General features: G+C 47.8%; 1 protein-coding gene across 6 annotated transcripts in view; it reads right to left on the reverse strand.

The window, feature by feature from the left end:
- The window catches only part of FIRRM (FIGNL1 interacting regulator of recombination and mitosis), a 3,243,174-nt gene that overhangs the window by 261,816 nt on the left and 2,954,284 nt on the right, over positions 1-27,074 (reverse strand). For all 6 annotated transcript variants that reach the window (XM_078686707.1, XM_078686742.1, XM_078686714.1 and 3 more), the window contains one exon: positions 10,566-10,691. In XM_078686707.1, the coding sequence (XP_078542833.1) occupies positions 10,566-10,691 (126 nt within the window). The remainder of the gene's footprint in view (positions 1-10,565; positions 10,692-27,074) is intronic.

Raw genomic sequence — 27,074 nt, forward strand, 5'->3', positions numbered from 1 at the left:
GTGGTCACTGCTTGACCACAAGGGAGATGTCTTCAGTCTTCAAGTCAGAATAGAATGTCGAAGGTCCAAGAGTTTCATTTCAGAGTTTCAGTCCAGGAAAATCTAATGTCTCTAGACACAGCTCCTATTTTTATACTAAACTAAGGGGCTGGATGAACCTGGGAAGGGGGTGGTTACACCCCTTTCCCTTTGTCCAGTTTCGCACCAGAGCTGGGGCTGGAGTGCCCCAGCAACCGGTTTGAACCATTCTATGCATGGAGCACCTTGTGTGCCCGAGGCAGTGTCTGGAAAGCATCTTTCCAATGAACCCACCCTGCCCCAATACACTACAGGCAATCTGGGGAGGTGCTAGCACCTCTCTCGACAGGAAACTTATTGTCCAGGCCTCCCTTGCCGGAGTTTCATCCAGCTGCAGGAGGTCAGACTTGAGTCTGTGGCAGCAGCATCCATTTTGTGATGCTGAGGCTCTGTTTAACTTTAACCGGGTTAAGCAGTAACTACATGTCTTCTAACTCTAGAAGGGTGGAATGCTACCCTCGCCGCCAGAACTGGCGAGGGGTAGTATTCCAAAGTGTTTGACACCTTATAAGACATGTTTTGATAAAGCAAAACCAAAGTTAGCATTAACCACGAGGATTATAAGGCACTTAAGAGTATATGGTATGGCTATATCATAGAACAGCTATAAGGACATGGTTCCGAAAGCTGCAGAAGGGCTCAGCTCTTGCTAGGGCACCCTCTCACATAAAACCAAGCACTCTGCCTCCAGGATTCTTAAGGCCTGCCAAGGAGTGACTTATAGGTTACTATGTGTCTATATATAGGGTAGATATAGAAATACTATATCTAAGTAAGGCGGGGTTTACACCACCTTACCCAAGCTGTTTCAAAATTCCTGCCGAGCAAAAATTGTGTATAGTATTTACACTTTCATACACTAAAGTTACCAAGTCCGTATATTGTCCATTTAATGGACAATATACGGACTTGGTAACTTTAGTGTATGAAAGTGTAAATACTATACACAATTTTTGCTCGGCAGGAATTTTGAAACAATTTAATTACCTGGAATCAGGGGATTAGTTAGGGAGTCAGGTAACCTTCCTATTCTGCCTAGTAGCAATCAGAGCAACCTGTGAATCTAACAGAGCCAAAATCATTTGCAGTGCGCCCTATATCCTGTTACCTATACTTTGTTTTACCTTACCCAAGCTGAGTGATCAGCCTGTGGTGTCAGTCAGTTTGGAGGGCCAGCCAGGGGTGGCATAATACATGCTGCAACACCTGGTAGGCCTTGGATGCACCTATGCCCTGGGTACCTACGGTACACTATACAGGGGCTCACAAAGGTGACCCGATACCCAATCAGGTATGTACCTAAAGTACATTGTATCAATTTAGAGAGAGAACAGCTGTGCTGTGGGTCTGATTAGCAGGCCCACAGCCACACTAAAGTCAAAAAACCAGAGAATCACAGCAAAAAGTGGAGGTGACCATAGGAAGCAAACCCTACTCTCCTACAGTACCCCTGTGCGTTTCTAGGCATCGTCTGCGGCTCTGCATCCGTCGTCGGCGCCGGGATGACGTCGGAGTACTTAGATGCCACCCTCGCGCGCTGATGTCAGTTCTTATACAAAGCTTTTCCGCGCCAGAAAAGCAGAGCCATGATAAAAACCAACACTGGTGCCATGAAACTAGGGCCCTCAAAGGGAATACCTTAACCCTAGATATCGGTTCGCAGAACGGGGAGGATGGGTGGGGCGGTAAGGAATCTAATACTAACTACTGTTTCTTACAGATAAATCGTTATCAAAGTTAAGTAACTTGTGCATCTGAAAGAAACAGGTTAGTGTTAGAATCCTTACCTTAGAATAGATACCCCAGCAATACCAACCCCGGTGGTGGGTTTGCTAACCAATGATTACATCAGAAAGTCCTGGAGAACGGAACAGCGGAAAAAGCCATCTCTCCGGACTTGGCTGTCCAGGCAGTAGTGTCTAGCGAACGTGTGTGGCGAGTCCCAAGCAGCTGCCTGACAGATGTCCTGCAAGGGGACTCCCCGACCCAGGGCAGTAGCAGCTGCCGTGGCCCGAGTGGAATGGGCATGTAGCCCCACAGGAGGCTCCTTTTAGCCAGTGAATAAAAAGCCTTTATGCACAAAACGACCCATCGAGAAATGGTTTGTTTGTGCACCGCCCGTCCCTTCTTAGCGCCCACGTAACCAACAAAGAGCTGGTCATCCACCCAGTACTGACGAGTGCGGTCCAGATAGAATGAGATCGCACGTTTTGGGTCCAGACGGTGGAGCCTCTCTTCCTCTTTTGAGGGATGCAGAAAGAAGGTGAGGAAGGTGATGGACTGCCCGATGTGGAAGGCTGTGAATACTTTGGGCAGGAAAGAGGATGGACGGAAAGGAGGCTTAGAAGATAGAGCCTGGCGCTCACTCACCCTCCTGGCAGAGGTGATGGCAACCAGGAATTCAGTCTTAAGAGTAAGAAGATGGAGAAGACAATTGTGAAGTAGCTCAAAGGGAGCGCACATCAGATAAGTCAGAACAAGATTCAAGTCCCACTGAGGCATCACGAAAGAGACAGGAGGAAACATGTGAGTGATGCCCTTCAAGAATCTATTTACAACAGGGGACTTGACAAGAGAAGGCTGATCAGGAAGCCTTAAGAAGGCTGCAATGGCAGAGAGGCAGCCTTTGACAGTGCCCAGAGCAGAGCCCTGCTGGGCAAGAAAAGAAGATAGAGGAGAACCTCTGAAAGGGGGGCAGAGAATGGATCCACAGCCTTTGCTGTGCACCATGCCACAAATTTGTTCCACCTGCAGGCGTATACCAATTTTGTGGAGGGACGCCTGGCTGCCAGAATCACATCACAGACTTCAGGAGGCAAGTCAAATGGCCTCAACCGCCGCCGCTCAATCTCCACGCATGGAGGTGGAGGCTGGACAGGTTCGGGTAGAGGACCGTCCCCTGCTGCTCTGACAGAAGGTCCTACTGAAGAGGCAGATGAATCGGAGGATCGACTGACATGCTGAGTAGCTCGGGATACCAGTATCTCTGTACCCAGTCCTGAGCCACAAGTATGACTTGGGCCCAGTCGCGCCTGATCTTCTTCAGCACTCTGGGCAGAAGTGGTATAGGCGGAAAGGCGTACAACAGACCGCAGGTCAACTCGCGACGAAAAGAGTCTCATAGCGAGTGCCGCCTTGGAAATTCCAACGTGCAGAACTGATGACACTGCGTGTTCTCTTCGGTGGCGAATAGATCTAGCCAAGGCTCTCCCCACTGCTGAATGAGGCCTCGTGACACGTCCGAGTTCAGACGCCATTCATGATCCATCATGCATCAGCGGCTGTGTTCGTCCGCCCTGGCGTTCAGGGAACCTGCCAGGTGTTCAACCACCAGGGTGACACCCTGGTGTTCCAGCCATTGCCAGAGGCGCAGAGCCTCCTGGCAAAGAGTCCACGACCCCACCCCGCCCTGTTTGTTGCAGTACCACATGGCAGTGGTGTTGTCCGTGAACACCTGCACTACACTTCCCCGGAGAAAGGGAAGGAATGCCTTGAGTGCAAGCCGGATCGCCCGCAGCTCCAGAAGGTTGATATGGAGCCGGGACTCCGCCGGAGACCAGAGGCCTCTGATCTCCGCCTCTCCCATGTGGCCCCCCCAGCCCAGGAGACACGCATCCGTCACTACTACGTGCTCTGGTAGGGGTAGGGAGAGGGATCTGCTGCTGATCCAATCGCAGTCCGTGAGCCATCACTGCAACTGTCTCGCAGTGCCCTCCGAGATCAGGACGTGGTCGGACAAGTTGCACTGATGCTGGGCCCACTGAAACTTCAGGTCCCACTGCAGAGCCCGCATCCGCCACCTGGCGTGATGCACCAGAAGGATGCAGGAGGCCATCAGCCCCAGAAGCCGCAGCGTCAACCTGACCGAGAACCGGGATAAAGGCTGACAGATCGGAATCAGAGCCTGAATATCCCGAACCCGCTGCTCGGGAGGATAAACCCGAAATTGCGCCGAGTCCAGAACCGCTCCGATGAAGAGGAGCTTCTGAAAGGGACACAGGTGTGACTTCGGCACATCGATGGAAAACCTCAGCAGGTGCAGGAGTTCGGCCGTAGTCTGGAGGTGGCTGACTACTGTCTGGGGCGAGCCCGCCTTCAACAACCAGTCGTCAAGATAGGGGAAGACTGACACCCCTAATCTGCGCAGATGAGTTGCGACCACCGCCATCACTTTCGTGAACACCCAAGGGGCGCTGGTAAGGCCAAAGGGGAGCACGGTAAACTAGAAGTGCTCGCAGCCTACCGTAAACCGCAGGTAACGCCGGTGGGCCGGCAGGATGGGGTTGTGAAAATATGCGTCCTGCAAGTCCAACGCTACCATTCAGTCTTCTGGATCTAGGGCAGCTAAGATCTGAGCCAGAGTCAGCATCTTGAACTTCTCCTTCCGGAGGAAGCCGTTGACTTTCCGCTGGTCCAAGATAGGGTGTAGGCCCCCTTTGCCCTTCTTGGGAACCAGAAAGTAGTGGGAGTAACAACCACACCCTACTTCTGACCCAGGAACGTGCTTGATGGCCCCCTTGGCCACGAGGGCCGTAACTTCCTCTTGCAGAAGTTGCAAGTGATCCCCCGCCATGCGGTGGTACTGCGGTGGCATGGCTGGAGGGGTCGCCTCGAAAGGGAGGGAGTAGCCCCTTCAGATGATTTGCAGCACCCACCTGTCCAAAGTGATGGAGCACCAGTGGAGGAGGTGATGGCGAACCCTGCCCCCCACTGGCGTCGAATGGGCCTGAAAGCTCGGACTAGTAAGGCTTTGAGGCGGATGCTGCGGGGGTGGATGTGGACTGGCCTCATCGCTGTCCCTTGGCACCGCCACAGCGGTTACCACGTCTGCCGGATGTTAGTCTGCAGCCCGTGGCTGGCAGGACGTGAGGGGGCGCCCCTTCTTTGGCTCGAAAGGCAGAAGGTTGCTGGCGCTGGCCCGACAGGCCCAAGGACTTGGCTGTAGTCCTAGAGTCCTTGAAACGCTCAGGCTGCCTTGTTGCCAAAGAGGCGACGGCCATCAAATGGCATGTCCATGAGGGAATTCTGGCCACCAGCCGAAAACTTTGCGGACATCAGCCAGGCGTTGCGGCGAACCGCAACCGTCGTGGAAATTTCCCTGCCCAGCGAGTCCGTGGTATCCAACCCACATCGGATAGAGTACCGTGCTGCATCCCGCCCTTTCGCAAGGGCTTGAGCGAGTTTGACCTGGGCCTCCTACGGGCAAGCTGGCAGGACGTCCTCGACCGTGCCCCACAGAGAGTGGGTATAACGGCCCAAAAGGCAAGCAGTGTTGACCGACCGAAACCCCAAACTAAGTGAGGAGAACAGCTTCTTATCGAACTGCTTAGACCTTTTGGATTCCCGATCAGGTGGAGCAGTCGGGAATGCGGTCTGGGAGTTAGAGGCCTGGATAACCAGGCTCTCGGGGTGGGGTGGGTGGACAGGAAGCTATGGTCGTCCGGGGCTGGGCGGTGGCGCCTGGCCACGTTCCGATCTACAGGCGGACCTGGAGCGGGCTTGGACCAAGTGCCCAACAGAACGTCAGAAAGGGCCTCATTAAACGGCAGTAGAGGCTCCGAAGAGCTTGCCTGCGGTTTAAGGACCTCGGTGAGGAGTTTAGTCCTCACGGCCGCGACGGGGAGCTCAAGACCCATGGCCTTGGCCGCCCTCGTCAGCACCACGCTGCAAGCAGCCCTCTCCTCCGTAGCCATGGTAGGAGGGGAGACACAGCCAGTGTCGGGCGAAGTGTCCAAACCACTGGCCTCCCCTAGATCCACTGCCCAGTCCTGATACGACTGGCACTCCCGGGCCAGAGGGTCCTCAGACCCCTCCCAATCCTCCTCGTCTCCCATCTCCTGATAGTCAGGTGCAAAGGATGGGGCCGGATCATAGAAGAACTGCTCCTCTCTCGACGTCGAATGCGGCGCCGGTCCGAAGCCGGACCGAGGGATGGACCGAGGACGATGTCGTCCAGGGACGGCGTCGGGGACGATACCCTGGGGGTCGGCGCCGGCAGGCCCGGATCCGGTGGGACCCTGCGGTGTCGGGCCGAAGCCCCCGGCCCGCTTGGGCTCCCAGTCAGGGCCGCGGGGCCCGAGGCGCCACAGCGGAACCCGACGGAGGAGAGAGCGACCTCATGGCCATGAGGAAGGCATCGATCTCCTCCGGCGTTGCGTTCAGCCCAGGGACCGGCAGGTATGGGGCTGGCAGCAGAGCCGCGTGGGTGGTGTCACCCAAATCCCCGGCCGCATCGCGCGAGCATCGGGGGGAGTCGGAAGAGCGATGCCGTCTCTTCGACTTCTTGTGCCTCTTACCTGAGGACTTGGAGCCCGACAAATGGTTTTGACTCGCCGAGCTGCGATGACTGTGGCCCTGTGACCGGTCCTTCGACCTCCTCCTCGACCTGGACCGTGAACGGCGCGGGCCGACTGCCGGAGCCCGAGGCGCTTACGGGACCGATCCCGCCTAGCCTTCGACGTCAAGACTCGGCAGTCGAGGCACGACTTGTCGTCATGGTCCGCCCCAAGGCAATACAGGAACCGGCGATGGGGGTCGGTGACCGACATCAGTCGGTTTGCAATTGGCACAGGGCTTGAACCCGGGCATCCCTACCGGCACCGATAGTCTTACGCCCTGAAACAGGATCAAAAAGGATCGAAAAAGTTAGTCAAAAAGTGACTGAGGAGTACTGCTTTTTCCGGATCTGCACTTGCTGGCATGGAAAAAAGTAGAACTGACGTCAGCACGCGAGGGTGGCGTCTAAGTACTCCGACGACGTCATCCCGGCGCCAATGACGCCGCCGACGGATCTGGATCGCAGACGTCGCCTACCGACGCGCAGGAGTACTGCTACGCAAAAGTTTCCGGATCCAGTCTGACGCCTGGGGATATTCTAAGGTAAGGAATCTAACACTAACCTGTTTCTTTCAGATTTGTTGAACACGAGTAAAGCCTAAATAAAAGATTTTAAAACTCGTCGGATATATCAAGCAAATTGTATGATCAACACGCGAAAGGAGGGTTGCCCTACTAACTTACAAGAGTAGGGGGCACGCCTTGTTTTCCTTTTTTTAAACAACGAGGGGAGAAGATATACGGTAATCGTTCTAACCATTAAGACAACAAACTCTTATGTCTTGATAAAGAGGGAACAAGTTACATGAAACAATCGAAACGCGTTGACGCCAATTTAAAGCACAATCGAAGGACAGACGCGATAATAGCTAAAAACTGATGAAGGCAATGTATTGATTGACGTGTCTATAAGCCCGATTAGATGTGCACCTGTATATGACAAAAACAGTGTCTTACATGTTGTGTTGTCTTGATTATGCTGGTCATAATTGCATTCTGTTGTTCAAAGAAGAAATCTATTTCGTGATTCATATGCATTGTATGTGTTCCTTGTGAGGGATTTTATCCTTTAGATAGTATTTTTACATTTTTTATTATTTTAACGTGTATATAATGGAATGTGAGCTTCAATGATTTTGTGATAATAAAGTGTATTTTAACAATTTGAATATAGTACAGTTTATGTTGATGTAAGGTTGATTATCGCAAGCCAGCATTGTGAAACAGTGGGTCAAGGGAATTTTGTTTCTGTTGGTGTACCAAAGTACATACATATCAATTTAAGTGAGAAAGCAGATAGGCTGGGGTCCTGTTTGGCAGGATCCCAGCCACACTAGTCAGCACAGTGGGTGCAAAAAGCAAAAAGTGGGGGTAACCATAGGAAGCAGATCCTACTTTCCTACACTCCTTTTGCATGCGTTACACACTACTAGCGAGTCTAACAGTAATTGCCCCTTAATGTACGCTGGGTCAGATGGTGCAGACTTATATTTTTTGTCTACCCTAGGTGTATTGATACGTGCCCTGACAGGATCATTAAAGATATCATCCACATGTCTGATCATACCCTTGAGCATTTGTAAAGTGGGTGATGACTTTGAGTAGTGCTAAGGGTCTCGAAAAGGAAAACTTCTTCGAGTGAATCTTTGTGGAGCTGCACCCCATGATAATTAGCAGTCCTACCGAGCAATTCAATGTATGTTACATTATCATGTGGAGGAGAGGGTTTGGTAGGATATAAGTCAGGATCATTGCCTGTGGGCGAGTTAACATTATAATCGTCCCATGATCTGCAGGTATTGGTTGGCCATCATCATCCTCATCCCCATTATCATCCCCATCAACCTGGTTATTAGGTGTATGTGGTGAGTGCTGAGGTGAAGTAAGCACAGTTATAGACTGTGGAGAAGGGGGAGATTGGATAGGAGGAGGAAGAGAAGGAAAAGGGTTAGTCCCGACAGTTCTCTTCTTCAAAGGAATGTGATATTCCTCTTCAGCATCAGTGTGATGGTAATATGCCTAGTTTTTGGATGAATGTAAAGCATTTTCTGTTTCGGCCCGGATTATCGAGCGGATTGTCGAAAAGGTGCTTTTTTGGTGATTTCGGTGCCTATGGTTGTTTTGGCATCAAAGGTTTCAATGTCGAAGGTTAAGGTGCCAGTGTTTTCGGATCCGAAGTGTGTTTTGGCACCGAATGCTGTGGATCGGAGCCAGACTTTCTTTTCGATCCTGAAAGTTTCAGCTAGGTACTCGATTTGACGTGGGATTTTTCAAAGCCGGAAGGCTTTTTAGTAGGCTTCGGTGCCAGGCCAGAAGGCGAGGCGTCAGAAGCATGGTCTCGGCGCCGACCGGAGCCCAGGGGTGTGGGTTGGTCCATAGCCTTCTTTTTTGGTTGTTGTAGATTTTGGGACGAGGAAGGGTCTGTACTTAAAGTACGCTTTCCCTGTGGGATGTATTGATCCAGATTGGAGCTGTACTCGGAAACGGAGATCGGTTCCTGTTCTTCCTCAGCCCGATAGTATTGCCAGCTTCTTCGTCCAATTCAGTCCTGAAGAGGTCAGGAATGGAACCTGTGTGTTGACTCTGCATGTCGCAACGTCGAGCCAGAAGGTCACGAAGCGTCTTCTTGGAGCACAAGGCTTTGTACATGTCGCAGTCCTGTTCATTGTGCTCGGGGGACAAGCACAGGTTACGCACTTTGTGTGAGTCGGTGCATGGGTACTTTGCATGGTACCAAAAGCAGAATTTTAACGGAGTTTGTTCCATCTACTGCGAGTCGAACCGATCGAAAGAGGGTTTTTTTGTCAGGAAACGCGAAGAATGGAATACTCGATCGCAAACAATACCGTAGAGATAGTATGTCTTGTGCGAGGGAAACCGAACAAACAGTGTCGAACCAGAGCATATAGACTAACATCCGAACCTGATGGCGGGAAAAAAAATCTAACAATTGAGTCAATGTCCATGCGCACTATCACCGAAAGGAGGAGTCACCTACCTTGTGACTGGAAAAGACTTCTTCGAAGAAAAAGAAAATGCAAACATCCGGGCCCAACACTAGATGGTGATATATGCAAAGCATATGATCTACAGCTTATATGCCTCGAACAATAGCTTTTGAATATGTCCGATTCATGATATTGATTATTAACTGAGTTATACCTATTGGAAGTGAGTGGAGAAGAATTGTTTTTTCATGTGCTTTGATCACTCTTCTCGCAGGACCTGGAGTTGTGTTTGGACCCCGGGCAGGCATCATGCAGGTCTGCGAGTGATATCTGGGTCTGAAAGGATCAACACAGCTTACACCATGACATTTTCAGGGGAAACATCCAGTCAAAAACACAGCAAAAGCCAATTCTGAAGAGGAAATACTCTGAGGAAAGGAAGTCTGGATCTGCGCATGGATCGCAACAAAATGAACAGGTATCAGTGTGTTGGCACCTTGTATGACTCTGTGATGTCATATCCAACAATGAACAATGGCAATGTTGTGCTGAGGCATCAACTTTCTGCGCAACTTTCCCTATCCAGTATGGCACATGGATGGAATTCATGAGCTAAGAAATCTAAAGGCTTTCATAGTCTTCATAACTACAGATTCATGCTCAAGCAATATATTTCACTTCCAATATACGGACAGTGTCCTTATATGAGAAATTAATTTTCCCTGGGTAGTTTTCACAAAAAAGATAGAAGAGCATAGCCATTCTCTCCTACCCCGAAAATAATCTGGGAAAAGAAACTCAAAAAGCTAAGTAAGGCCTGTTAGAGGCTGAAGGGACCAAGACCATCTACTGAGGGCACTATGAAACAAATACTAATGTTGGTTAAGCAAAGGTAATACCCATGACTAGTGCGTACTTGCCTAAATAAGGCATCAAACTAGCAGACTGGCTGCATTGCCAGCAAGTACCCAAGATTCAATTTCATGACTATGGAAGACAAGGAAATGCATCGTTGGCTCCCTGAGGCAAGGGATTCATAACATCAAGGGGTCTTTTGTGTGGTAAACCTAAGAATTTTCATACTGGTATTATCAGGCACAATATAACCTTTCGGAGCGCTCATGAAATTAACCTACTTTCTAAGCTCATGAGGAGAATGCACGCAAACATGATAAATTTGGCCTTGAAATTGATGACACATACCTTAGCATTTAGAACCTCTCCTCGAACATCAGTTGATTCCTTCTGTATAAAGTATTTTTGTATGACATTATTTTCATGTTTTATTCTTACTCTCCTTGACTCTTCTGTCTCAGCTGAAGGATTAATCTATAAAACAGTGAAAGCAACCTACATAAGCAGGGTAAAACATTTATCTTCCAACTTAAACAGGGAAGAAAATCTATTTCATGGTTTAAATATTGCCAAATGAATTAAATGTCTCAATTTGATTTTTAAGCACTGTACAAAAATTCTAACAATCAAATATTTGACTGTCTTTGCAGTGATTTGACTTCAATTGCAATCATGTAAGAACATGAGACTTATTTTTAATCGTTACTGGTGGCTGTTTTTTCCATGTTTAATAGTTAGCATATCTCGAAACGTCCCATTTGGTGCCTTTATTTCATTAGAAGATGCGCTGTTTAGATTGTTCAAAATGTTGAAAATCCTCCAATAATGCTTCATGTAGCAGACCCCAAGAAGGCACAAAAGTATCTTTAAGGAGAGCAAAATGTGAATTTTAACTGAGCCTCGAGTTAAAATCCATAAAGAAGAGGAAGTGTTGCGGGTAACTTCTTCAGCAAGGGCTAGTATTTAGTTTCATCATATACATACAGAGCATTAAGCAGTAACAAGGAGAGAGATCAAAGAGGGAAGGTATATGTAAGGCTTTAGCATTTGTCATGGAATGGTTTTGCTTTGGACATTTTTGGCATCTTGTCCTTGTGCATGGAATGTAGTACAGTCAGCAGTGTGTGAGCAAAATCTTTGGAGATTTGGTGTAGAGAAAATATATATTTTTTTTAATTTATCTCAGCCACATACATTTGTTTCTATCCACTCTCACGGATCACCTTTTTTTTTTACGAGTGTCCAGTGGTCGTGCTATAACTGCCACTTCTTCAGTGGTTAGCTATTCAACATATGTTATTTCTCTGTTGCTGACTTTGAGAAATTTCTGGTTGTGGGTAATTTTGCAAGCATACTTGCAGAGTCAGGCCCTTCCTTGACCAAAATATGATACTAGAAAGAAATTGCTGGTTGGACGACCCATCAGTTAAATAAGTCTTTTTTGTGGCTGCCACTGAGGTCTTGATTAGTTTGAAAGCCTCTTAAAGTTAGTTACAAAGGATTGGGGCTGCTTTCATCCTTTAATTCTTCCCCTAGGTTTCTTACTTCTCTGCTGAAATTCTGATATCCTTGCCCTTGTTTTCATGGATTCTTATGGATTTTCATGGATTATGCAAGCACATATCAGCGCTACTACTAGGGGAGCCAAATTCCAACTCAACACACTGAAGAAAATCAAACCATTCCTTCCCTCCGAAGACCTCAGGCCGGCAGTTCAATCCATGATTATCCCTAGATTGGAATATGGACTGGTGACCCTCGCAGGACTTCCCAAAGCCAGTTTGGCCCCACTCAGAGCTACCTTGAATACTTCAGCCAGGTTTTTAATGGGTTCTAGGAAACTTGATCACATTTGACCTGACCTTTTGCAGCTAAACTGGTTATCTATTGAAGCTAGAATCCGACTCAAGATAGCTTGTCTGACTCATAAAGCCATAAACCACAATACCCCAATACTACCTAGCAAATAAACTTGAGCTTTCGGGCTCTAGCCGGAACCTCAGAAGTACATCCACCCTTCTCTTGAAACCTCCAAGATTTAAAAAGAAAAGATCATACAACCGTGCATTCACCGGTCTTGCTCCGAGAATCTGGAACTCCTTGCCATCCGAGATCAGATCAAATCCTTCCACTACTTCCTTTAAAAAACTGGTCAAAAGACTTCTAATGAACGAACATTAATTGCACCGATCATGCTTGTGTGTTTTGTTAATAACCAAAATCTTGAAGTATTCTCACTGATGTTCTATATGTTTTTACCTTATATTTGCATTCTTTTTGTTCGAGTCCTCAATAGCTCCTTTAACTGCATCAACTGTTAATTTTTGCTCGATCCCTCTTTGGTAATATTCCTTGATGCTTATCGCTCATCTTGGTTCTTTCTATTGTATGATGTTTTACTCGGGGCGCTCTATGGCGCCTCTGATACACACTACTCTTTACTCTTGAATGTTTTCCCACAGGTTGTACCTCCTTTATGTTTTGTATGAAGACCGACGACAACTTCTGAAAAGTGCTCTGATACCCCTTTGGGTCTTGTTCGCGCTCTATAAAACTTTTCAAAAACTAAATAAATAAATTAAATAAATGGATTCTGTAATACATGTGGCTATTTCAATTATTACCAGTGAATCAATGATACTTCGAATATATGTCAAACATGTTTTCTGGAATGCACTCTACTCTCAGGATGAGGCTCAGCTTACTGACTCATACTCCTTCATCCCCAGGATCCATAAGACCAGAACTGGTGGAAATTCATTCTCCTACCTCGCCGCCAAGACCTGGAACACCCTGCCCCTCCACCTCAGGCAATCTGTGTTGCTGAGCCAATTACAGTAGGCCCTCCAGACCTGGCTCTACAAATTATCCTACACCCATAGGCACCAGCAGCTCCCCTGCCCCTTAAGACCCTTATGGGTGAGTGGCCACACTTTACCAGCCCTTGATTGATTGATTGACTCCTGCGTGCAAGGTGCAATGGAATAAAGTGTGGGACAAGTCAACTGTTTCTTTTATGTTCCATAGTTAGAGTGTGATGATGCTTTGCCCAAGCTAAAGGGTTTATTGTACACTTTAAGGGTAATTGTTCTAGCCTCCACAGACAAATTCATCCTGTCAGTTACAGTAAATAATATAGCATGTTGTGTCCATGAATATAAGGCCAGGGCATGTTATACCTTTCGGCAGATCTTTTCCAATCGGGCTTTCATATCTTTTCTCTTTATTTTGCTGGAAATGCAAGGCTCTGGACCCAGTCATAAAAGTTTAGATACCGGACTGTTAGACATGGCACCATTGGTGTGGGTCTCCCTTCCATTTTTTCGCTGTTGCCTCCTGTGTTTTTGCTGGTCTAGATACTTTTGGCACTTTGCCACTGCTGTTCAGTGCCAAAGTGCAAGTGCTCCTTGTTGTAAACTGTTGTAATTTATTAGTGAGTTTGATTTACTTGTCTATCACTGTAGGAGAGTAGGGTCTGCTTCCTATGGCGACCCCCACTTTTTGCTGTGATTCTCTGGTTTTTTGACTTTAGTGTGGCTGTGGGCCTGCTAATCAGACCCACAGCCCAATTGTTCTCTCTCTAAATTGATACCATGTAATTTATGTACATACCTGATTGGGTATTGGGTCACCTCTGTGAGCCCCTGTGTAGTGTACAATAGGTACCCAGGGCATAGGTGCATCCAAGGCCTACCAGGGGCTGCAGCATGTATTATGCCACCCTTGGCTGGCCATCCAAACTGACACCACAGGCTGATTAGTCAGTTTGGGTAAGGTGGTGTAATCATCCCTTACTTAGATATAGTATATCGATATCTACCTTATATATAGACACATAGTAACCTATAAGTCACTTCTATGGCAGGCCTTAACAATCCTGGAGGCAAAGTGCTTGGTTTTATGTGAGAGGGTGCCCTAGCATGAGCTGAGCCCCTCTGCAGCTTTCGGAACCATATCCTTATAGCTGTTCTATGATATAGCCATACCATATACTCTTAAGTGCATTATAATCCTCGCGGTTAATGCTAACTTTGGTTTGGCTTTATCAAAACATGTCGTGTAAGGTGTCAAACACTTTGGAATACTACCCCCGGCCAGTTCTGGCGGTGGGGGTAGCATTCCACCCTTCTAGAAGGAGAAGACATGTAGTTACTGCTTTACCCGGTTAAAGTTAAACAGAGCCTCAGCATCACAAAATGGATGCTGCTGCCACAGACACGAGTCTGACCTCCTGCTGCTGGACGAAAATCCAGCAAGGGAGGCCTGGACAATAGGTTTCCTGTCGAGGGAGGTGCTAGCACCTCCCCAGAGAGCCTGTAGTGTATTGGGGCAGGGTGGGTTGAATGGAAAGATGCTTTTCCAGACACTGCCTGGGGCACACAAGGTGCTCCATGCATAGCCAGGTTCAAACCAGTTGCTGGGGCACTCCAGCCCCGTTCTGGCATGAAACTGGACAAAGGGAAAGGGGTGTAACCACCCCCTTCCCAGGTCCACCCATAGGAGGGACCTAGCAGGTAATCCAGCCCCTAAAATCAGTATAAAGAAAGGAGCTGTGTCTAGAGACTTTAGATTATCCTGGACTGAAACTCTGAAATGAAACTCTTGGACCTTCGATGTTCTATATCGACTAGAAGACTGAAGACATCTGCCTTGTGGTCAAGGAGTGACCACCCTGTGCAAACAGGAACCACCAGTAACTTGCCAGTTTGCTTTGTCGATGCTCCTGCCGGAACCCGAAGACTCAGCGACTTAGGAACTGGACTTCCAGACTTCTCCGACTTTGATCCACATCCACAGCAAAGCTGAGACCCGTGGCGGACACGAGAGACGTGGGACCAGACACCCTGGACTTCCTGCATTTTGCTAACTGATCAACTCCTAAGGTACCCTCGCAGTTGTGCATTGGGGTATGAGAAGCCCCAGACCAGGGAACCATTTGCACCAAAGCTCAGCCCTCCATAATCCACGAGTGCCATGTGGGGCCTGCTCCTGCATTTCAGCTCGACGCGTCTTCCCGGTTGCTAGCCCGCTTGCTAGTTAGCGCTCCGAAGACTTCTTTTTCAATTTACATAGCCGGCCTGGTTGCTCCAGGCTTGCTCCTGCTTCCCTGCAAAGGAGAAGGTCCCCAGACCTTTCTTGTCTGAACTGAAGTCAATCTTCACTTCCTGCGTGGATTGCGGCTGCCAAGGCTTGTTGGGTCCAATCCGGATATCGACACCGCAGTCAACTAGATCCTTCGTGGGACAGCTCGAATCCAGCTCTTGGTCATCGTTGACACCTCCTGGTCCTCGTGGCTGCAGAGACAAGCTTCACCTCCTCACCTGAGATCATTGCGACATCACCTGGTTCCTTCCTGGTTCCTTCCTGGTCACTGGCTAGTGACCCAGACTCTGTCCCCTCTGCTTTCAGGTTCTTCAATTCTTCGATCCACTCTGGGATCCACCCGGACACTCTTCCATTGGCCGCCTGCAGCACTTCTTTTGCAGATCTCCATTGAAAGCATCGACGAAACCCGACACGAAAAGACACCTAGGCACCCGGCTTCCCTGGGTGAGGTAACTCAAGTACTCCGGTGCTCCCGTGGGTATTGACTCTTCAAGTGTCCTAGTTAAAAGGGGTTTCACCGTAGTCCACCTGGAAGTGTCCTTAATCAGTAACTTTGTAACTTCAGAGTTCTCCATTATAACTCAATGGTAACTCGCGACGGTGTTTAGACACTGCACGCGTCTCCCGTGGGTCTCCTACTTCCTACCCTTTGGTTGTCTAGTGTAGCCCCAGCGATTTCCTAGGCCCTAGGCCTACTGACTATGTCTGTAGTGGTTCTTATACCACTTACTTAGTATATGGTTTGTGAGGCCCCTAGGGCCTAACTGTATTTGTGCAACTTATCGTATGCTGATTGAGTAACTTGTGATGTATTTCAATCTCTGACCTCATAAAGAGTGCAGAGGGGTTGTGTTAGAAATAAATACATATATATTTGATATATACCTTGTGTGGTGTCCTTTCATTTGGTATTCAAGGGATTATAATTGGTAAAACAGCTTGCTTCACATGCTCTCTGAAGTCTTGGCCTATGACTGCTGATCCATGCTACCACTAGGATAGCTTGTCTATAAGGTCGACTTTACAACCACCATCAATAAGGGTCGTTTAGACTGGTGCAAGGTGCCCACTAGAATAGTGGACATCATATGCCAGGCTAACTTCTCACAATCACCCAGGGCCTGTAAATCATATGCTGCTGGTGGACTTGAAGCACTGATTGTGCCACCCTCAGAAGCGGCGTGTATGATATAGCTCAGGCCTGCCATTGCAGAGCCTGAGTGCAGTCTGGGACTGCTATGTCGACTAGGCAAGTGCACACACTTACCAGTCCCTAAACATTCCCTTTTCTACATGTTAGTCACCCCTAAGGTAGGCCCAAGGTACCCCTGTGGGCAGGGTGCATTGTATGTGAAAGGTAGGACATGCCCTGATGTGTGTGGCATGTCCTAATAGTGAATTTCAGCCAATTTCGTTTTTCACTATTGCAAGGCTATCTGTTCCCGTAGGCCGAAATGGATAGTTAGTTTATAACATCTTATAAACATAACTGGCCCTAGGAACAAGATAGAAAAATAAAGTTTAGTATGCCTGAACTCAGAATGTTAACGTGCATCTTTTAGTGAGGGTAATTTTTACATTCTGTGTTTGAAAATACCACTTTTAGAAAATGGGTATTTTCTTACCTAACTATCCAGTATGCCTCTGCTAGGTTTGCGGATTGCATGTCTGGCTTGTGAGTGACTGGAGCTGGAAGAGGGCAGCGGCTCCGGCAGTCTGATGAGTCAGGACTGTGCTGAATGGGACCTGGGTTGAATTTAGAGTAGGGGAGGAGATTTCCTTTCACCTGCCTGTACCGGGTCTGCCTTCAACAATGCTGTCTCCACCTCCTGCCAGAAAGCTGCACACGTGAGGACAGGACTTGTTTTGGCTGGGTACAGGCACTCTCTGCCTTCAGAGAACAAATGATTTGTGTGTATAAAAAGGGGGATCCAGACCCCACACTTTTTCTAGATCACTTCTGGGAAATCAAGAGGAAACCTTTGCCAAGGAGAAGAGCTGATACGCTGAGGAGGAATACTGTCCCTGTGCTGTTTGCTGTCTGGGTTTGGCCTGCAGTGGCTGCTTACTGCCAAGGAAAATAGAAGAAGGACTTTGATGTTTGCTTTGTCACCTGCTTGAAGAAAAAGATCTCTAAGGGCTTGAAACTGAGCTTGCCGCATGTCTGAAGTCTCAGGGACACAAAAGACTTCACCATCAGCTCCCCTGAATTTACTTGCTGGGAATTATAACCAGCAAAGAGGTGCCTGCTGCTGTTTAGGACCTCTAGAGACTGTTTGTCGCTGGGAGCGGGAAAATCAATGCAACGAGAAGAAGCGTGTCGCATCTGCCCGGATTCCCGGCGCATCACCGAGTCACAGGGAAGAAGCATACCGCATCCGCACTTGGTTCCGATGCCTCACCGAGCAACCAGGAAGAAGTGCACCGCAACCACACCTGGGTCCTGACGCACCGCCGAGAAGACTATTGCAGCACCTGCCATGCGGCTGCAAAACCGCACGCATCGTACCGGACGGTTGCATCACATTGAGCCAGCATTTAGTTGCATTACACATGATCGTCGCATTGCGGGCCATTTCATTGCATTTTAACTGGAATGCAGTAAGAAGCTGACGCATCCCCTCCTCTCCGGTAAGGAAATGTCGCATCACCTCCCCTGCGCTGCAGTAAGGAACCAATGCATCACCTCCCCTGAAGTAAGGAACTGATGCATCACCTTCCCTGCGGCCCTTTTGAATGTTTTGCGTGACACATCTAAGGTTCTTTGTTGGAAAAGAGTCGCATTTACAACTTGCATTGAATTGTGCTATTTCCACCATTTGAAAGTCTTATTTTTAATACCGTATTGTGGATTTTTGTCATTTGGTCTTGTTTAGATAAAGATTACTTATTTTTCTAAACTGGTGTGCTGTCCATTTGTAGTGTTGTCATCACTGTGTTACTGTATGTGTTCACAAATGCTTTACACACTGCCTCTGAGATAAGCCTGTCTGCTCGTGCCAAGCTACCGAGGGGGTGATCTGGGGTTATTCTAGGAGTGTATCCCCCTTTTCTGACTAGAAGCAAGGGTCCCTATTTGGACAAAGGTGCAAACCATTGCCAACTAGAGACCCCCATTTCTAACACAGACTTACTGCCCTGTGCCACAGACTTTGGTGAATTCCCTGCAGGGCAAGTTTTCTTGATTAGGCATTTACACTTGCTTCATTTCCGTTTTGTTGTGTAAAGAAAAGGTGCTTTTTAAAATGTATTTTCTTGTCTATTAGCAAATAGACAACGCTTGCTCTAGTACTGCGCACCAATGTGCACGAGGCAGTCCAAATATGCTCTAATAAATGGCTCTTTTGAACCTGGAAGGTCTAACCCCTATCTACTGATTCCATAAGGAAGCATGCTTGTCACCTGATTCTGCATGATGACGCTGAGGTTTGAGTGCAGTTAGTTGTTCATTTACCAGATTAAATACTCTTGCTTCAATATTCACTTTTGTACAGGACAAATATGATGACATTGAAAGAAAGATTTTCTCTGATTGTGATCCCCAAGTACCCACAATGAATGACGTTTTCCAGTTTCAAAGCAAGTATAATGCATTTATCATATGTGGTTTGCTCTGGGATATCCACTGAATGATCTTGCATTTTTACAGTACATTGAGATGGTAATTTTGTGTTCTTGAAAGTCCCTGTTGGCTTTGGCAGTTCAAATTGAGTTGTTCCTATACAGAAGCATAGGAACAGGGACGTTACTGCTCCTGGGGATGTCGTCAGCTGGTTTAAACTCACGGATTCACAGATGTTACCATGTTTTAGATGCTGGTGCTAAAATTCAGCTCTTTATCGCCTGACTCCTAGCTGGAACTTCCACTGACGGTTGGCAGTCGAGTGCTGATGTGACGTGGATTACCGGAGTTCCATATAATCTCTTCAGTGGACCCAGGCGGTGGTAAGGCATGCTGCGAGTTTTTAATTTTTGCCAGAGTCATGCTCTGCTGATTAAATCGAATATCACTGAACCAAGATGTTAATGCCACCAAAATATCTGAACATCTTCTAGCTAGCTCACACTCATCAGTAAATTAAGTGTTGTAGAAGATTCCTAAGGTAAGAGCACGCATTTTAAACAGGAGGGAAAAAGGGCATATTTCTTTGGGAACATTAGGAAAGATACATCTTCGCAAATAGTCCTGTCAGTAAAAAAGCATCCCAGAACTTTTTATTTTCTACACATTCATGCCATTCTTTCTATAGGAAGAACGCTTTTAATGTCTGGGATAAACCATAGAAGGCGTCTTAGACAAGGGCGAACATGCTTAAAGCTAACAGGGGGTACTTCATTATTATTAAAAAAAGAACACTTTTCAGGAAAACCGAGAATCCATTCTACTAGAGGTAAAGAAGCTCTTATTGATTCCTAGAAACACACCCATTGCAGAGCACTAATCCAGAGATCTGTTTAAACATTTACAAGGCACAACTATCTAGACTCTGACTCCAGGACCAATACCCAAGTAAGCAAATTGTCTCTGTGAAAGTTGCTTGGATCGATGGCAAATAATGCCTATTTATTATCATCATCATCAAACTTTATTTCAGTCGTAAGACCGTAAAAGTACAAGTGCAATACAGTTCATACTAACGCTAAAAAGCCAGACAGAATATATTGGCAGCCAGATAAAAAGTATCAATTGAAACATAATCTAAAATTCATTAAAGGACAAGTTACTTACCTTCGGGAACAATATATCTGTAAGAAACATAGGTTAGTTATAGATTCCTAACCTTAAAATTACCCCCAGGCATCAGACTGGATCCGGAAAGTTTTTTTCATCAACAGTACCTCTGCGTGTTGGAAGGTGGCGTTGGTCGGCTCTGCGTCTGTCGTTGGTGTCGTGGTCGCCGGGATGACGTTGCCATAGCTACTTAGACGCCGCACTCGCGCGCTGACGTCAGTTCTGTACACAATTTTCCACGCCAGAAACGAGAGCCAAGCAAGAAACTGACCACGGGTGCACAAAACAAGGATCCTGAAAGAATATCCTTAACCCTAGAAATCAGTTCCCAGAACAGGGAGGATGGGTGGGGGGGTAAGGAATCTAACTAACCTGTTTCTTACAGATATGTCATTACCAAAGGTAAGTAACTTGTTCATCTGATAGAAACAAGTTAGTTATAGATTCCTTACCGTAGAATAGATACCCCAGCAATACCAACCCAGGAGATGGGTCTGCAAACCAAGATCACACTGGAAAGTACTGTAGAACAGAACAGCCAAAGAAGCCATCTCTCCGGACTTGGCTGTTGAGGCAGTAGGGTTTCGTAAATGTGTGCAACGATGCCCATGTAGCTGGGAAACATCCTTTACATCGCGTTGAATATACTGCGATGCATTTAGAACGAAGCGTTACATCGACTTGCACTGGAGGGCGCTCTAACCTAAGGGATAGTAAGATTTACTATTCCAACACCTTCCCTACTGTACGTAGACTGGTGTTGGAATAGTAAATCTTACTATTCCTAAGTCCAGCGCCCTCCAGCGCAAGTCGTTGTAACAACTTGCATTGTAAAAACTGTGATGTTTGATCGCGTTGTAACGTCACATATTCATGTAGCTGCCTGACAGATGTCATTCAGAGAGACACTCCTCGTCTCAAAGCAGTAGTGGCTGCAGTAGCCCTGGTGGAATGGGCGCGCAGCCCCACTGGTGGCTCCTCCTTTGCCAGAGATTAACAGGTTTTGATACACAGAGCGACCCATCTGGAGATAGTCCGCTTGTGTACGGCCCAACCTTTCTTGGCACCACGCAGTTAACAAAGAGCTGGTCAACCACCCGGAACTGTTTGGTGAGAACCAGATGGACAAGTTACTTACCTTTGGTAACGATATATCTGTAAGAAACATTAGTAGTGATAGATTCCTTACCTTAGAATTACCCCCAGGCGTCAGACTGGATCCGGAAAGTTTTTGTCAGCAGTACCCCTGCGCATTGGTAGGTGATGTCGTGGGGCTCCACGTCCATCGCTGGTCACCAAGATGAGGTCGCAGGCGCTACTTAGACACTGCCCACGCGCGTTGACGCCAGTTCTGTACACTACTTTCTGTGCGAGGAACGCCGAGCCTTGCAAGAAACTGACCACTGGTGCATTGAAACTAGGGCCCTGAAAGGGACAACCTTAACCCCAGAAATCAGTTCGCAGAACGGGCAGGATGGGTGGGGTGGTAGGGTATCTATCACTACTAATGTTTCTTACAGATATATCGTTACCGAAGGTAAGTAACTTGTCCATCTGAAAGAAACACACAGTGATAGATTCCTTACCTTAGAATAGATACCCCAGAAATACCAACCCCGGTGGTGGGTCTGCGAACCAAGATCACACCAGAAAGTCCCAGAGAACAGAACGGTCAAAGAAGCCATCTCTCCGGACTTGGCTGTTCAGGCAGTAATGCTTAGTAAACGTGTGCAGCGAGGCCCATGTGGCTGCCTGAAAAATGTCTTGCAGGGGGACACCACGTCCCAATGCAGTAGTGGCTGCAGTTGCTCTAATTAAATTAGCATGCAGCCCCACCGGAGGTTCCTTTTTAGCCAAAGAGTAACAGACTTTGCTACATAAGACGACCCAGGAGATAGTCCTCTTAAGCAACGCCTGACCTTTCTTGGTGCCAACGTAGCCAACAAAGAGTTGGTCATCCACCCGGAACTGCTGAGTGTGGTTGAGATAAAATGAAAGCACACGTTTTGGGTCCAGACGGTGGAGCCTCACTTCCTCTCTGGAAGGATGCAGAGTCACAAAGAAGGTGGGCAAGGTAATAGTCTGCCCAAAGTGAAAGGCCGTAACAACTTTTGGCAAAAAGGAAGGACGGGGGCCTGAGCATAACCATGTCCGGATGGACCGACAGAAAAGGAGGCTTACAAGAAAGAGCCTGGAGCTCACTCACTCGCCTAGTGGAGGTGATGGCAACTAGGAAGGCAGTCTTCAAGGAAAAGAGACGGAGAGGACAGTTATGAAGGGGCACACATGAGAGAGAGAGAGAAACTTGTTTATTTAGACCTTGGTCTTTTAAACAGTACAGAACACACGCAATTAGGATCAAAAAGTACGGACAGACAAAATTCTACTACATCTTAAATAGGTAAAATTCAGTACTTGTTAAAAGAAAATTAAAAGAGGGTGACGCCCTCAGAAACACAACATACAATACGCCCTATTTTTGCAGAAATCTCAAAATCTCTAAAAGGTTAAGAAGAAAATTTTTCATTTTATAAAACTTTAAAACAACTTAAAATCAGTGCCCCTCTATCGAAATCACCCTTCCATATTCTTTTAAACCCTTCAAAAATTTACCCAATCCAATTGCAATTTCTAACGTGGGCATATCGGTAAGTAAACAGATCGCCTGGGCACGTGAAGTTATCTTATGTGATAGAAATATCGGACGTAAAAACAATTTTCTTATATCGTGTACCAATAAGCAATCAAGTAGAATATGCGGCATATCATGTCTTAGTCCACGCCCACAGTTACAGTTACCTTCTGGGCCGATCAGTGCAGATTTTAATTTTCCATCTATCTTCCATGGGTTGACCCCAACCCGAGCCCTAAGAATTTCATATCTCAGCACTCGGTTGGGCAGAATGTCCAAATACGGGAACCAGCCATCATTAACCCATGACTTTTTTAACCACTGGACCGATTTTTTCTCTGACATATAATCTAGGTCCTGCGCCCTGGAGAGCGACTGGCCTTGTTCCCTAAGAGTCTTCTTAGTAAACTCGGCTATCAAGGCGTCCTGAGAAAATTTCACATTAAGGCACCCAGTTACTTTCTGGAGGGTTTTGCTCACATCACACTTTTCAATGTACGAGGACAGATCTAGACCAACTGTGCATCCTAGAACGATTTTATGTTGGAGCCTGGTTAATTTCTCTATATTTTCTTCGGTTAACCGTGTTGTGATGCGCCTGGGATAGTCCATCTGTGGTATAATTACTTTTTCAGCAACAATTTGATGGGAATATGCCAGTTCCACTTCTAGAATATTGTGGTCACTTTCTTCTATATGGTTAACCATAAAGCCCTTTATTATATCAAAGTTCCATACTGGAATAAAGACAATCTATGGGACAATTTTGTGTACCTTGTTTAAAGGTTTTTTTTGCCGGGCGATCTTGTGGGAACCTACCGTTCAAACAGAAGAAACATTTATTCGCTAGGTAATTCCCCAAGCTTACATCATTCGTTGTACACAGACTTTCGGGAAACTTTGCTTGAATTATATCGTAAGATTTTAAGAAGTCCTGATACATGAGATCCTGCCGCTTAGGATTAAGTTTATGGTTAAAATCTCCTACCAACAAAATCAAATCTGAGACGTACATTTCACACAATAAATCTAAACATGAGAAGTAAGAACCAGATTCAAGTCCGATTGAGGCATCACAAACGGAATAGGAAGGAGAAGGTATGTAATGCCTTTGAGAAATCTATTGACAACAGGGGACTTGAAAAGAGAAGGCTGATCAGGGAGCCTGAGAAAGGCTGAAATGGCAGAAAGATAACCTTTGATAGTGCCCAGAGCAGAGCCCTGCTAGGCTAAAGAGAGAAGTAACAAAAGGACCTCAGAAAGAGGGGCAGAAAGGGGATTCACAGCCTTCGCTGTGCACCATGCCATAAATATGTTCCACCTGCAGGCATATACCACCTTAGCGGAGGGACACCTGGCTGCCAGAATGACATCACAAACTTCAGGAGGCAAGTCGAAAGAAAACAACTGCCGCCGTTCAATCTCCACACAAAGAGGTGGATGCTGTACAGGTTCGGGTGGAGGACCGTCCCCTGCTGCTGCGACAGAAGATCCTCCAGAAGAGGCAGTCTGATTGGAGGATCGATGCTCATACTGATAGCCCAGGATAACAAACTCTTCAAGTCCAGTCTGGGGCCACAGGAATAACTTGGGCCCGGCCACGCCGGATCTTCTTCTGCACTCTGGGTAGAAGTAGTATAGGCAGAAAGGCGTACAACAGACCGCAACTCCACTCGCGACGAAAAGCGGCATCGAGCGAGTGCCGTCTTGGAAATTCCAGCGAGCAGAACTGCAGACATTGGGCGTTCTCTTCAGTGGCGAATAGAACTAACCAAGGCTCTACCCACTGCTAAAAGAGACCTTGCGCCACGTCTGAGTGAAGACGCCATTCGTGATCCATTGTGCCAGCTGAGTTTGTCCATCCTGACAGGTGTTGAACCACCAGGAAAATGCCCTGATGTTCCAGCTATGTCCAGAGGAGCAGGGCCTCCTGACATAGGGTCCACGACCCCACCCGCCCTGTTTGTTGCAGAACCACATGGCAGTGTCGGTGAACACCTGCACTACTCTCCCCGTGACAGAGGGAAGGAATGCCTTCAGTGCAAGACGTATCGCCAGAAGCTCCAGAAGGTTGATATGGAGCTTGGACTCCGCCGGAGACCAGAGGCCTCTGATCTCTGTCTCTCCCATGTGGCCGCCCCATCCCAGGAGGGACACATCCATCACAATTGTGAACTCTAGTTGGGGTTGGGAGAGGGATTTGCCGTCGAATCAATGCGTCCATGAGCCACCACTGCAACTGTTGTGAAGTGCCCTCTGAGATCTAGACATGATCGGACAGGTTCCTGTGATGCTGTGCCCACTGGAACTTCAGGTCCCACTGCAGAGTCCGCATATGTCATCTGGCATGATTGATCAGCAGGATGCAGGAGGCCATGAGGCCCAGCAGCCTCAGGGTCACTCTGACCAAAACCCGGGATAAGGGCTGAAAGATTGGAACCAGAGCCCGAATATCCCAGACTAGCTGTTTGGTAGGATAGGCCCGAAACTGCGCTGTGTTCAGACCCGCTACGATGAAGAGGAGCTTCTGAGAGAAAATCCGGTGCAACTTCAGCACACTGATGAAGAACACCAGCAAATGAAGGAGGTCGGCTGTAGTCTCGAGGTGGGAGACGATTGTCTGGGGTGAGCCCGCCTTGAACAACCAGTCGTCGAGATAGAGGAAGACTGAAACCCCTGATCTGCGCAGATGAGCTGCGACCACCGCCATCACTTTCGTGAACACCCGAGGGGTATTGGTAAGGCCAAAGGGGAGTACAGTAATCTTAAAATGGTTGTGGCCTACTGTGAACCGCAGGTAACACCGGTGGGCCCACAGGACTGGAACGTGAAAGTAAGCATCCTTCAAGTCCAGCGCTACCATCCAGTCTTGTGGGTCGAGAGCAGATAAGACCTGATCCAAAGTGAGCACCTTGAACTTCTCTTTGCAGAGTAAACGATTTACGTTCCGGAAATCTAAGATAGGACTCATGCCCTTGTCCTTCTTTGGCACCAGAAAGTAGTGGGAATAGAAACCACAACCTACTTCTGGCGTCGGAACCCACTGGACGACCCCTTGGCCAAGAGGGCAGCAACTTCCTGCTGAAGAAGTACCAAGTGATCCGGACGTGCGGTGGTATTGAGGTGGAATGGCTGGAGGGGTAGTCTAGAAGGGGAGGAAGTAGACCCTTAGGACTTTTTCTAAAATTCACCTGTCTAATGTGATGGTGTGCCACTGCGGAAGTTGATGGCGAAACCTGCCACCCACTGGTATCTGCTGGGCATGAAAGTTAGGACTAGGAAGGTTTGGAGGCAGTGGTGGCTGGGGTGGAGGTGGACTGACCCGACAGCTGGCACCTAGGTCCGCCACGGCGGAACCCACGTCTGCGCTGCGCTGGAGTGGTTGCTGCGCAGGCTTGTGGCTCTGTTGCGAAAGCTGCAGTGCGCCCCTTCCGGTGCCATGAAAGGAGCGAAAAGCAGCCTGAGAAGGAGGGTGGGCTATGGAGAGCCACAAGGACTTGGCTATAGCCCTTGAGTCATTAAACCGCTCCAACGCGTGGTCTGCTTTGCCGCCGAAGAGGCAACGGCAATCAAAGGGCATGTCCATAAGTGTGTTTTGGACATCCCCCCAGAATCAAGTGGTCATCAACCAGGCGTGGCTTCGAACCGCCTCCGTCGTTGCCATCGATTGGCACAGTGAGTTGGTGGTGTCTAGGGCACAACGAATCATAAACTTAGCTGTGTCTCTCCCCTCTGCAACAGCCTGGGAGAGAGCTGTCCGGGCCTCCTCCGGACACTGAGGCAGCACTTGTGCCACCGTTGTAGGAAGGTGGAATCGGACTGCATGGTTGCCCATCATTTTTCCTCGTGTTTGCTGGTTTTCGACTTAGTTTGGCTGGGATCCTGCTATTCAAGACCCCAGCCTATCTGCTTTCCCCTTTAAATTGATGACAAGTGCCTAGTATATGGTATCCTATATACCTAGGACATAGGTACCACAGAAGCCTCTCAGGGGCTGAAGCATGTATTATACCACCCCTGGGAGAGCATTCAAAAAGACACCACAGGTATGCTACAGCAGCCTGTGTAAGGCGGTGTATGCACCCCTTACTTAGATATCGGTTCCCTATATCTACCTTATATCACTACACATGTAAACCTATCAGTCACCCCTTTGGCAGGCCTGATCAATCCTGAAGGCAGGGTGCTGGGTTTTGTGTGAGAGGGTGCCCATGCATGAGCAGGGGCCCTCTGCAGCCTTCGGAATCTATTATCCGGGGTTGTTCTGTGATGCAGCCAAACCATATACTCTTAAGTGCATTATAACCTCGTGATAAATGCTAACTTTGGAATGGCTGCAAGGAAACATGTTGTGTTTGGTGTCAAACACCTTGGAATCATTCCTCCC

The sequence above is a fragment of the Lissotriton helveticus genome, chromosome 1_1 (assembly GCF_964261635.1).
Source record: "Lissotriton helveticus chromosome 1_1, aLisHel1.1, whole genome shotgun sequence".
NCBI lineage: Eukaryota > Metazoa > Chordata > Amphibia > Caudata > Salamandridae > Lissotriton > Lissotriton helveticus.